General features: G+C 44.2%; 1 protein-coding gene across 25 annotated transcripts in view; it reads right to left on the bottom strand.

Annotated features, from left to right (window-relative positions):
- The window catches only part of Slc8a1 (solute carrier family 8 member A1), a 324,207-nt gene that overhangs the window by 41,830 nt on the left and 268,413 nt on the right, over positions 1-13,964 (bottom strand). For all 25 annotated transcript variants that reach the window (XM_039111865.2, XM_039111867.2, XM_039111878.2 and 22 more), the window contains one exon: positions 12,785-12,884. In XM_039111865.2, coding sequence (XP_038967793.1) covers positions 12,785-12,884 — 100 coding nt within the window. The remainder of the gene's footprint in view (positions 1-12,784; positions 12,885-13,964) is intronic.

Below are 13,964 nucleotides of genomic sequence, written 5' to 3'. Positions count from 1 at the left end.
CAGACATCTGAGTTGCTCTAAGTTCAGGAAAAAGTGTGGACATTTGCTTCTGCCCTCTGAAACAAGTGGGCATTGGAAAAACACTGAATTTAAGGCTGGCCAAGTTCAGCCTGATGTTTAATGCTGGTTATTCTTTAGTTATTCTTCCCAAATGGCCACCAGTGCCACACTCCAGAGAGTCAGCTATATCAGAGGACTTGGACTTTCACAATCTGAATTTGGTGGTTCTAGCAGTCAACTTAGACTGCTGGGTCTCACTCATTTCTTTGGGTCTCATCCCCTAGGTAACAATCTAATCCTCACCCATACCAGATGGGCTTCATGTCTTGGAGTTGGACCAGTCATTTGATTTTCAATCTGAGATCAATGTTCCTTTGTTTGGTTGTCCTTGCTCCTCTGAGAGTCTTCTAAGGGAGCCGTTACTTATTACTTAAAACATGTTGCTTGGAACCAAAGACATATTCAGCACGAACTGAATACACCTGCACTTAGCCTGGCTGCAGTGGGAAGATCTTTGATTTCTCCTGTGATAGCCCCTGAGTGATATACTTCCATTAACACACGTGGAGTTTCTAGTAGCTGCATCTGACAGTGGTCTTCCTTATGCCTTTTATCCAACAACTCATTGCTCAAAGCCTGCTAGGCTCTGTAGCCGATACTGTGGCTAGTTTTTTTGGACGTACATGTATAATCTTTTCATGTATTTTTCTTAAGCTCTTTAAGAGAATTGATTATTTCTTGTTTTTTCTTCTTCAGTCTATGCAAAACTTTCTCAGAGTATGCATCTTGATAACATACTAGTATTTTTCTTCCTAAGAATTTGCCCTCTTTTATTATAACACCTCTCAGAAGAGCTAAATTATGACATCCACCTAGGTGTCTAACAAGAGAGGTATGACAGAGAGATGTGCCATATTATATAATGAAAAGTTTCCAGCCATAAAGGAGAGTGATGTTATGTTGCTTTTAGGAAAATAAAAGTTAAGATAACTATAGTAAGGAAATTAAGGCTACAGAAAGACAAACATTATGTTTTCTCTTGTTGGTGGTTCTAGGTTTTATATGGATGCATAAATCACATATGTGACTGTATAGATGCATTAAATCACATATGATATGAAATTAGAAGTGAAACTTTCTAGGACAACAAAGGGGAGGGACAGGTGAGAAACAGGAGGTAGGTGATATAGGGACGTGCTCTGTATATGATGGATACTTGTATGAGAACTAAAAATGAGTGCATCATCCTGAAGGTCATATATATATAAAAGCATGTCCCTTGAGGTGGACAAAGCTTCCTGGGGAGAGTAAGAGCTTGGCTGTTGGCCACTTTTCTTGCTGCCTGAGCCATGGAGCCAAAGGTCTAAGAGAGACTCAAGCATTGCACGTGATTGGTCCTTTGTTCCCCCATTATCTAGTGGGATGAGAATTAGCATGGAGACATTAAGTCTGTGGATAATGGACACTGACACGCAGAGTAATACCGAGGTCACCCGGGATCCAGTTCTCTCCAGTTTTCATCCGACTTATATCAGCGAACGCACTGGATCCCAACATCATTGTCCTTTGAATTTGAGTTGAAGATTGCTATAGCATTTATAGCTGCGCCTGCCAGCCTAACCTTGGGTGGAGAAGATACTATGTGGTCTCTCCTGATAAACTTACCAGTTACTTCCAGGCCACAAGCAGCTGTGGGACGTTCTTTACAGGACCAGTGTTTATTCTTAGGAAGCCAAGGGTCAGGTGATGTGTAACGACATTAGAAAGGGACCCCCAAAGAGCAACCCACTTTTAATGTGTGAGTCTCCAACTTGGTTGAGACCCACGAGCCTCTGGGAGAAGGTTTCCATGAAGGTCAGAATGTTTCCCTGCTTAGATCTTTCCGGCTCTAGTTAGGGAGGTTACCACAGCTGAAGAAATATTTCATGTGACAGAAATACTTTTCAGCCCTGTAGTCACTGTCAAAATGAAAAACGGATGCACTGAGGCCTTCTAGCTCCCTGTAAGTTGGATTATTAACAAAATGAAACGGTTGGAAGGGGGAACATTGGCTGTTTGAGTGTAATAACCCCCCTTCTCCGACACAGTCATAATTACAGTTTGACATTATCTGTCATGCATGTTTTTGCCTCTTGGCTCTTCCCCCACCAGATCGAGACTCCTGACATTCAATGTTCTTTAATCATCTGTTAATTGGAGGATTGAAAGATTTTCAGGTTCCTGCAATAGAAACATATTTCCTTCAGGCTTGAGTAACCTAAGAGACAAGCCTTCCACAAGGAGAACCTACCCACCGGGAACACACACAGCTCCTGCTGTCTTTGATGGTTTAGTTATAGTGGGGGTAATAGTTGGGCACGCTGGGTTCTAAGACTAACCTGAGGGTTCCTTTAGCACTTTGTAAATATCAGTGGCTGTGGCTAAATTAGCCTCCTGTGGTGAGGGAGGCTGGCCTTGGAGGAGCTGTTGGGACAGTCATGACCTTGTTATTTTCAACGAACATAATGATGCTATATCCCAGGAAAGTGTTAAAGTTTACATAAAGGGAAGCTGTGTACCCAAGTTTCCCCCCACGCAGGGCACATGAAGGACACCCAGAGCCACTTAAGATGTGGCAGTGAAGTTGTGGGTCCTAGCTCCCTCTCCCCCCTCCCCGCCCCCCACACTTAATTTCATGCACTCGATTAAAGGAATGTACCTCATCCTTCATGCTCCCAGGAACCTAATAAGGATATATTAATGAAAAATTCAGGGCTCTGAAGATACAAGTGGCTTGCTCACAAGCTCTAAAATGTTTCTGCTGCCTCACTCCCATGATTAACTGCATCTACTGCATCTGTAGGGAAAAATAATCCCTGTCCTTTGCACAGCGAATGTTCGTTCATTGAGGTACAATCTAATCTCATTGGCATTGTTTTGTGAGAGGTATAATTGAGAAATATCTGCCCTCCTTAAGTCTCTGTGTGATGCACAAATGTTAAATCACTCTTTCTGAGTTCGGCTGGTTCTACTCTATTCTTTATAATTCAGCTTTTCTATGGGTCTCAGGTTAGTGGTTCATATCCGCTTTGTGGGAAGTGGGATTCAGCTTAGTTTGATCCAAATACCTTTCTCTCTGGCCAAGGGCAGGACACCTGCCCTTCAGCGATGATAACAACCATTTCCCTGACCTGGGGGCCACCTGCATGGGCTGCTCTGATCTCGGAGTTACATAAGTCCATTGCTGTCGTAGTGGCGAGAGTGAGTGTGCATCAAGGTTGTAATCACGGCTTCGGTTTACACAATACAAAGTGATTGCAATTGCTCAGGGCATCCTTCCTCTGCTCGCTCCTACTTCCTTCTCTCTCTCGTGATCTTCAGTGAGTTCTCCATAAATAGAGCCCACCACTAAAAACAAGGATCTGCCCATGGTTTACACGGGTCCTCACAGAGACCCTTTGTGCTGTAGTTCCTTCTCTGGATAAATCGGTACAGACAGACACAACTAGTTTAAAAAATTGTGTGTGTGTGTGTGTGTGTGTGTGTGTGTGTGTGTGTGAGGGAGGGAGGGAGAGAGAGAGAGAGAGAGAGAGAGAGAGAGAGAGAGAGAGAGTCTGGCTAGTTGGGAAACCCCTAAAATAATGTATCCTAAGAGAAATAGCCATGGACATAAGGAAAGCATTTCGTGCGAAGGCAATAGAGGTGCCTGTGCATACAGTGAGCACAGCAAGTCCAAAGCGGCTCACAGGCATGGAACTCTGGGAGGCATAAGGTAGAAATTGAACTGGTAGCTTCAGAATCAGAATCCTTGGCTTGGGGTAAGAAGCCAACATCTGTCCCCATGTCGCTAAGTGTGACTCAGTAGTGTGGCACAGGCCCATTGTTGTAAAGTAGCATGAAAAGCGAAAAACTATTCACCCAGTCAAGGCCTTTTCACCATGTCTCCATGCTGGTAACACTCTGGGCTCGGGAAAATTCTGGCTTTTGCTACCTAGTCTTGAGGTATCCCATCACTGAGAATCCCATAGGTTGTTAAGCCTCAATTAGAGTGCCTGTTGGGTTGATGAAGGCAGCCTCCCACAGCTCCAGTAGGAAAGGGAGAACACTGCTGTAAGGTGGTAGCAAGAGTCCCGAGTTCTAAAGCTGCCTCCGCGTGCGCTACCTTAGAGGAGACTCTCCCTTACTGGTCACTTACAAAGTGGAAAGCTTGAGTAAATTAATAGATTCCTGTCCAGTGTTTTGCCAAGCTTTGGACCTAAGATGTTATGATAAGAAAAAAAAATACAACATTCAACCAGATATGTCCAAACAAAGACAAGGAAGGAAATACGTACTGGGTGGGGAGTGTGTTTGTCAAAGTTGATTTAGGCAAGTTGGTTTTTATTTCAGGATTAGGGATAATGAGGTCAGCAAGAATTAGTGTGGTAGGAGACTGTGGATGGATTGTTGCTACTTAAAAGTTGTGCGTGCGTGTGTGTGTGTGTGTGTGTGTGTGTGTGTGTGTGTGAGAAGTGGGCAAGTGTGCAAACACAGGGGCATTGTGTTTATTCTGTTTTCCAGTTCTCAGGATGACACTGAAATATTTCCCCCATTGAAACAGTAGACAAAGGCTCCCACCTGGGGATAGAACGTGGCCCTGTGTCTGGAGCACTAATGTGGGGTAAGCAACAGCTAAATCTGTCTTTGCATCGCAACAGTCAAAACCAACAAAGCAGCTACCAAATCCAGAGATGGAGCATTGTTGGCAGAGCTGAGCTATTGCCTCTCCACACAAAAGCTGCATCAGAGGCCTGACTTCAGGCTTATGAAGGAGAGCACTGACTCATTCTGAATACTTCCGCACAGCGTTTTCCTCAAGATTTTTGTAATAGGTGATTTAAGAGAAAAGGAGCCCCATAAGTCAATATTCTTTTCTGAAAACAAAAACAAAAACAAACAAACAAAAAGCAGCTAACACATATCCAGGGGAAGGGCAGACAATAATTGTCTTCTGTACTTGCCCCCATTGTGGCTGGCCAGCCTGCCTTGTTCTGAAATGCTGAGGGGAGGCTACTGGGATTTTGCCTGCTACCACTGTTTTTAAGTTGGTAGATATCCTAGGCCCTCCCTACCGATAAGACCTAGACTTGTCTCCTACAAAGAGTTTCTGGAAATTGCTCTTGGTTGGCTTTTCTCACTCACTCTTTCAACTTTTCCTTTCCTTGGGTGGGCTCAAAATTATCACCTAAATGGCAAGAACATTCCACCACCAACATGGGCAGGCAAGGCCATTTTAAATATGGATTATTGCATATTTATGTTGTGCACACTTATTTTCTACTTACAAGTGCATACTTAGGTACTTCTGTCTGACATGTACATATGGAGTTTGTAAAAGTAAGGATTACAGATGTCTTAAGTTGTTTCTGAAGCACAGCATGTATGTAAGAATCTATCTGTCCATCTTCTCTCTCTCTCTCCATCTCTCTATCTCTCTATCTCTCTATCTCTCTCTCTATCTCTCTATCTCCCTATCTATCTCCCTATCTATCTATCTATCTATCTATCTATCTATCTATCTATCTATCTATCTATCTATAATCTTCTAGAAAAGATACTATAACATGCTTAGTTTGAACAGTACATTCGATGTCTGTGGTGACCTTTGACTGAAAAGAACTACATTATTTATCTTACATGTACTCCAAAGCTGATACACCTTCTCCAGTAAACTAAGACCCTCAATTTCAAAGAACAGAACTCTGTGAGTTGATTGTGCAAGATGGAGAACCATTTGGCGGGCTCTTCTAGCATTTTTTACATCTTTCCTTCAGTGTTTCTGTGTCTAAAAGACAGCTCACAAAGCTGTGTGTTCTAATTCCTCCCATTCGCAGGCCAGAGGGGCCAAAGAACGTAACCAAAAACAGCACAACAAGGTCTTAGGGTTGTTTGACCCTTTTTACCTCCAGTGGTCAGAGCAGCTAAGGATTTCAAGCATAACATTTAAAAATTAAATGATTCAGATGCAGTTTCTGTCAGAAAGTATGCGTCTCAGCTATGCGCTGAGAGACGAGAGGAGAGCTAAGTTGGACGGCTGCAGCAGCATCCGTCCTGCATTGCAAGTCATCGCTTGTCTACCACCAGAAGGCTGGTCAAGTCTGTGCGTTATCCTAGGCATGAAGAACACATGTAGAGATCTGACCCGTAACCAGCTAAGACGTGACTAACAGAGGCACACGGGGCCAAGCTCAGAGCTTGCTGGACGTGAACTTGAAAAGACGAGGCTTCATAAGTGTGTGACATTGAAAAGCTAACGATCCCTCTGAGCCACAGATGCTCAGTTGGCTGCCCAGAGTGCAGCTGTGATGACGAGTAGGGACAATATGTAGAAAGCCCTTGAGCTCCAAGTTGACAGCCATGTAAGTGAGAATGCTATTCAAGTAGAGTAAGTCACCCTTTAATTCACTGCCTTTGGTAGACTTTACTCAGGATGAGCAAATATACCCACCCTATCTCATCAAACTAGTTTCTTTGGTGTGAACCTCCACATAAGAATCTCTAATGTATGAGAAATAAATAAAAATGATGTCTACCCCTTTTTAGCTGTCATATTGTCCTGATGAGGCTATGTCAAACCTGAACGAGCAGGATCCTTTTTAACTACATGGGTAGGATGTGAAGGTGACCCAGCACCAGCAGGTGTAATGAGAACCTCCTCGCGGTGCTGTTGGATAACAGGGGATGCTAGCAACAGTTCTGCTCACACCACACTGCATGGAAATCCCTTGAAACCCATTTGAGGTTTCACTTTGATTATTTAGGACTTTTTGGAGTGTACTGGTCTCCAGGCTGACAATTATTTAAGTCAATTACTGTCTTGGGGGAACCACTGAGTTGGTAGCTTTAGAAATTAAATACTTGGCATTCATTGAGAACTCTCCCAATTCGCCAGCCTAGCTAAGTACTGAAAATGGCAGCGTCCCACTGTGCCACTCTCCGGGTGCAGCTGGTTCTCTCCTGATGTGAACCATCCATTGGGACCTGTATCCAGGGTAGCCACGGCAGCTACTTGAGCCAAACCAGCCTCATGTTGAATGCTTTCTCTTATACAATAATGTGTCCACTGACTTTAGAGAATGCCAGTTAGGGATTGGGCTGAACAGCACACCCCTTCACATCTTTATCACCTCAGTTGTTTTCCTCTGAGGCTAACCCAGGACTGTCCATCATCATTCCCCTCCTGGGGGGACAGACGTGGAGTGCATGTTGATACTCTTCTGCACATGTAATCTGGCCAAGCCAAATGGGTAGGCAGGCTGTGCTTTTCCACTGCCCGAAATCAGATAGGACACAAATCACAAGGCACCAGGGACACTGTAAGAATGAGATGACTACTGAATGAGTTCCCAGGTCTCAATATGGGATGGAGCCTTAGTAACAGTCCAGTCTTGCCTTCTTACTCCTCTAGTGATGAGACTCAAAGTCAGAATAATTATATGCTTGCTCAACAATATTTCAAGAGGTTAAACAAGACAGCAAAAAGACCTTTTCAGTCTTTTGTTCTCTCTCTCTCTCTCTCTCTCTCTCTCTCTCTCTCTCTCTCTCTCTCTCTCCCTCTCTCTCCCTCTCTGTGTCTCTTTGTCTCCATTTCCCTCCATTACCCCCTTCTCTCTCCCCTCTCTCCCCCCTTCATCTCTCTCTGTCTCTGCCTCTATCTCTCTGTCTCTGTCTCTCTGTCTCTGTCTGTGTGTCTGCCTGCCTGCCTGTCTCTTTCTCTCTCTCTCTCTCTGTCTCTCTCTCTGTCTCTCTCTCTGTCTCTCTCTGTCTCTGTCTCTGTCTCTCTCTCTCTCTCTCTCGCTGTGTGTCTGTGTGTGTGTGTGTGTGTGTGTGTGTGTATCAGTTACTTCCAGGATAACTAGTTTTCGTACCCAGATTTCTAGCTGGCCCATGAACATGTGCACTGTCTTAACTAACACTATGGTGAGTTCATGAACATGTGCACTGTCTTAACTAACACTATGGTGAGTTCATGAACATGTGCACTGTCTTAACTAACACTGTGGTGAGTTCACGAACATGTGCACTGTCTTAACTAACACTATGGTGAGTTCATGAACATGTGCACTGTCTTAACTAACACTGTGGTGAGTTCACGAACATGTGCACTGTCTTAACTAATACTATGGTGAGTTCATGAATAACTAACACTATGGTGAGTTCATGAATTACTTCTTCCCACTTAACACACAAGGCAACCGACATGGGGTGTATCTCACGATCTGCCGAGTCACCCAGGGCAGAGTCACAAAACCCATCTGTCTGCCATGCTGGCCTCACTGTCATCTCCCCCTTCCTTAGAGAAAGGCTGGTGTGATGGCTGTGCAACTGTCATGCTCATCTTGTGGTCTTTGCCCAGCTTAGGGTTTGTCCTGTACACTGATCTTGCTGCGTCCCTATATTTGATTGACACTTGGTTCTTAAGGTCCACCCCAAAGTGCTGCTCTAGGGGAGACACAAGGAAGGAAGAAGAACTGGGGGGGGGGCTCAAATTGAATAGGTAGCAAGTGCTAGCCGCATCGAGTAGTGCGTGTGTGGGCACATCATAAAGGCACTGGGGGGCACTGGACTTGCCTTGAAATGTTTTGACAGCTGTTGAACTGCCACTCACAACTGATTCTGGTATTCGACCCAGAAGGAGAATTGCTGGAACGTGACTGTTTAATCCCTTCCTAATCTCTGAGGTCTCATAAGTCCTTCAGTTCCTCAAATACTCAACTGTCAGAACTTGGTGAGTAGAAACATTATGGCCATAGAAGCCCAGGTACTGAGCTATGCAGTGCAGACAAAGTGGGGGACAGCATTGTGGGCTAGTTTCTTTAAATTGAGTTTTGATATAGTTAATTAAAAAAGAGAGAGAGAGAAGCCAAATCCCATTTACAAAATTATTACTTTTGTTTAGTAAGAGACATAGATTCAATCTTGCACAGAAAATTGCTTGGGAAAAAACTGTCTCAGCAGAACCCTTCAAAGGCAATTTAATATTTTTAATAAGGAAAATCTTCCTGATTCTCAACTATTTAGCCATGAAATCTTTTAAAAAAATCCATTGAAAGTCTGCCTCAATAAATGCTGCTTTACAAATTTTATTGTCTGTTTAACAACCTGAGAATATTAACATTCCTTAGGCACTTAAACTCAGTCATAATCCGAAACATCACACTTTGAAAACTGTCTTTCATGTAATTTAATGTAATTTGGTGCCTACAAACTGTGTGTTTATTTTTCAGATACTCTGTTTCTCAAAATTGTAAGTAAGGTCAATTAACCCAGGAAGTGGCAAGTTTCTAAGCATTGTGTGTCTCTAAGCAGTCATTTAGAAACACACACGCACACACACACACACACACACTCACACACACACACAAATAATACACATGAGCACATATACACATACAAACCAGTAATACTTGAGAGGCTTTCTGCATTATTAATTAACTACTTTTCAAAGGACAGCTGGGTGAGCTGTCTGGCATCTGCAATATCCTGGGAAGGACATAAAGCTTCAGATTACAAAGTGAGTTCAAGGCTTGTGTGGACAAGTTACAGAGGCACTGTAACTAATTAAATTAGTTCTAAATTAAAAGATACAACTCACTGGCAGAAAGCTTACCTAACATAGGTAAGACCCTGCGTGCAATCTTCAGTATGACTAAAAGAGGGCTGGAGACACGACTTGTTATGACATGATGCAAGCATAGTGTCAGGAGAAGTGACAGGACTATCCTGTCCAGGAAGCAGGCGAGGGGGAATTTTCCTTACACTGAAACGTCTTTGTCTCTTACAGACAGTAAATAGTGTGCAGAGTTCTTTTCAGCAGATCACAGCTCCACATGAGGGCTGGGGAGATGGACCACGTATCAAATTATCTCGGATTATCTGGGTTCAATACACAGCATCCACATAAAAATCTGGGAATGGTGGTGTGTGCTTGTAATGCCAGCACCAGGGCAGCAGAGACAGAAACAACCCTAGGGTTTGCTAAGCAGATATCCCGGATGACTCAGTGAGCTCCAGGCTCAGTGAGAGACCCTGTTTCTAAAAATAAAGTGGAAGGTGGTTAAGAAAGTCATGGGATTTTGGCCTTCAAATGTGCATGTGCATGTGTACACATCTCCACATACACAAGAACACCACACACACACACACACACACACACACTCACACTCACACACACACACACTCAAACACACACACACACACTCAAACACACACACACAGACACACACACACACACTCACACATACACACACACACTCAAACACACACACACACTCAAACACACACACACTCAAACACACACACACTCAAACACACACACACTCAAACACACACACTCAAACACACACACACTCAAACACACACACTCAAACACACACACACACACTCAAACACACACACACAGACACACACACACTCAAACACACACACACAGACACACACACACTCAAACACACACACTCAAACACACACACTCAAACACACACACACAGACACACACACACACACTCAAACACACACACACACTCACACACACACACTCAAACACACACACACTCAAACACACACACACTCAAACACACACACTCAAACACACACACACTCAAACACACACACTCAAACACACACACACAGACACACACACACACTCAAACACACACACACACTCACACACACACTCAAACACACACACACTCAAACACACACACACTCAAACACACACACTCAAACACACACACTCAAACACACACTCAAACACACACACACTCAAACACACACACACACTCACACACACACACTCAAACACACACACTCAAACACACACACACTCAAACACACACACACACTCAAACACACACACAGACACACACACACTCAAACACACACACACACACACTCCCACACTTGTACTCTCTCACACAGTCTCACACACTATCAATCAGACTGCCTTCCAGAGCCAAGCTGTTTCTCTGAAACTACCAGGTTATTCTATCTCTATGGTATAGGCGACGACTGATACTGCGTGGGCATCTGAAAGGATTTCTTCATTGTCTGCAATCCCAAGTCTAGCTCTGTGAATGAGGGAAGCATCAACATCTTGGTGCCAGTTTCTCTGCCTGCTGGGGCATCAGACGCATGACTTTGTTCTTGTCAGGATCATCATCCTTTTCACTGTGAAACACTGAACCATGTCATTAACTTAGAGCGGTTTCAGGAGGTGACTAAAACGTGTGAGAGGATCAATATGAAACGGCTCTATTGCTGAGAAAGCCAATCTGCTCTCACATGGTCTACTGACGGAACCACGCTGGTCATCAACGTATCTCCTTCCACAGCCTCCGTGTTCTTTGTCTACAGTTTACAAGCAGTCACATGTGAACTCTGAGTCTTACTTGCTCTCTCCTATACTAGAAAACTGAGTGTCTCTACCAGAATTTGTGTGGCTGTCTATTGTGTTCTCCCCCTCGAGAGCAACAGTGGACACAGACAGAAAAAGGAGTAGTCAGCAGCGCACAGCCTTCGCAACGAATGCTTCTCCATCCCTGAGCAGCCAAAGACAATCTGGAATCGGTGGGAAATGTCTCGCCTGACAAAAGACGGCTGCAGTGCTATTTTGTCTCTCAGGTTGCAGTCTGAATGGGGCAACGCTCTCTAACAATTTGGTCAGTTTGAATACTTCCTCCCTGAGTTTCATCGGTATTCATATCAACTCAGTTCTTCCGTGGTAGAGGGAGGTATACTCCTGTTTCAGATGCTAATCTTAGATGTATAGAAAAACACAAGCTACTGAGGGGTGTTTCCCTCTCCTTATGCTATAGCTGATATGTCAATAAGTCCACCTTCCTAAGCAAGTATTGGCTGTTTAATGCTCTAAGTTCCCGTTGCGTACTCGACTGCTAGAAGCCATGGCAGAGTGGCGTCCAGCACTAATAAACAGCTACACCTTTTTCTTTTTTAACCACCCTCCGTTGCCGAGGCATTTGGGAGATCTGTCCACCTGCGACACACTGTCAGGAGGAGGCTGCGGCACAAGCCATGGCCTGACTGCTAGTGGTGGTGTCTTACAGTAGGAATCGTTCACTGCTCAGGAACCCCTAGCTTTGTTGACTGGCTACAGCGAGGTAAGCCTGCAGGGATTTGGGAGCAAGAACAGTGGAAGTACAGTAAAAGACCTGACAAAAGGTGTCAAGAATGTGAGTCAGTGTTATGTCCTTTGAATGTCAGTGACTCACTCCATCCCTACACCGAGAGTGGACAAGGCTTGACAGCACAGGGAATGCGCACTTTCTTTATTTTGTGTCCCCAGGACTGTTTTGAGGGATATTCTTAAAGAAAAACCTTGCACAGTCCCTGTGGAGGAAAACAGGCACAGCATGCTTTGGCGTGCACCTTGGAGTCAACGTGAATGCTTACGATGTCCAGTGCCACGGGAGGGCACGTGAAATGATGCACAGTGGAGGTGAAGACATCTTAATGCCTTCCTTTTCTTACCATGCTTTGTCCCTTTTTGACCTTTACTTGGCCAATGTGTGCTACTCTCGGGGATCCAGACAAAACCCCTTCATTGGTTAAACAGTGAATTAAGACACAAATCCTTTAAATCCATCCCATTTATCTACCTCCCCCATGAGAATGGCAAATGGATACAGGCAACAAATATGCTTATTTCTCTTAATTTTGACACATACGATGTTTTGCCGGTGGCAGAACAAGCAAACTTAGTCTGAGACTGGCTGTTTCATCTCAGAGTACAGAACAAGGCACTCACCAGCGCTGACGGTGATCGCTTCAATGAACTGCTCTCTCCAGCTGTTGGTCCCCACCACGAGGGCCAGGTTCGTCTTCTTAATGAGTTTGTCCACAGTGCTCTGAAAGAGGCAAAGGGATAAGAGTATAGCTTCTGGGGTGGTGACCAGGTCAGGAAATCTAAAACCTTGCTTAGAAGTCCTGGGATTCTATAAGGAATAGCAGATGTCAGGCCCAGTAGAAAAGTATGCACATCAAATATTGTTGCGACTAATGTAAACAATTGTCCCTAGAAACATTCTGAAATAGAAACTTCAAGTATCCTTTGCTGCCCTAATGGCCAACCAGGAGCAGCTACAGTGTTGCTGACAGCAGCTGCCTCAAAGGCCCACCCATGCTCCTCAACTGCTCTGTGAACTTGATTCTCTCTGGCTTGTCTGTCCCTGCTGTCTGCAAGGAATCAATACTGGCCCTGTTCAAAACTGTCTTCGAACATCTAAAAGTGACAGATCTGGAACTGAAGACTTATTGCCATAGCACTGTCTGTCAGTGACATGTAGCCAGGTAGCATGGTTTCAAGGTGACCTGCTGTCTGATCACTAATAAACAGATACATTTGGGGGGGGTGGTTAAGGTGGTAGTGCAGAGGGCCCACTAGATTTTCCAGCTTGCTAATAGCGTCAGGCAATTCTAGTCTCAAACCACTGCTATTACATCAGGAACACACTACACAAGCGAAAGTCAACATTTGCGGCTTAGGGCACACTGCTAATAACCTTGCATCGCATTTCCGCGCTTTAATAGCACTGAGGTACATGCCCTTATTTTACTTCAGGCCTTATTAGGCAATTAGTTTTGTGGAATTAGAACTCTCCAACTTTCTAAAGTTGGTTAATAAAACAGCAGGACTTGCCAAGCGGTCACAAGAAAACTAAAGAAGCCATACCGTCGAAGCACTACCACAAATTATGGCGACTACGGGGGAAAAAGGGCATTTCTAGGACACCGAGGCTACTCTTCTCAGAGAAACTACTGCATCAACTAGTCTAGCAAACATCCACACTTACTGTCAGAGCATCCTCGAATTTCCACTAATCGCAGAGGCAGAAAACACATATTATTTGCCTTAGGTAAAGATTTGTACAAGTTCAATGAAGGATACCAAACTATGGTTTGAGAGAGATAACATTATGGGCTAAGCA

The sequence above is a fragment of the Rattus norvegicus genome, chromosome 6, assembly GCF_036323735.1.
Source record: "Rattus norvegicus strain BN/NHsdMcwi chromosome 6, GRCr8, whole genome shotgun sequence".
Classification (NCBI taxonomy): Eukaryota; Metazoa; Chordata; class Mammalia; order Rodentia; family Muridae; genus Rattus; species Rattus norvegicus.
Note: the sequence above shows the minus strand (reverse complement) of the source record. Positions and strands in the feature narration are given on the sequence as shown.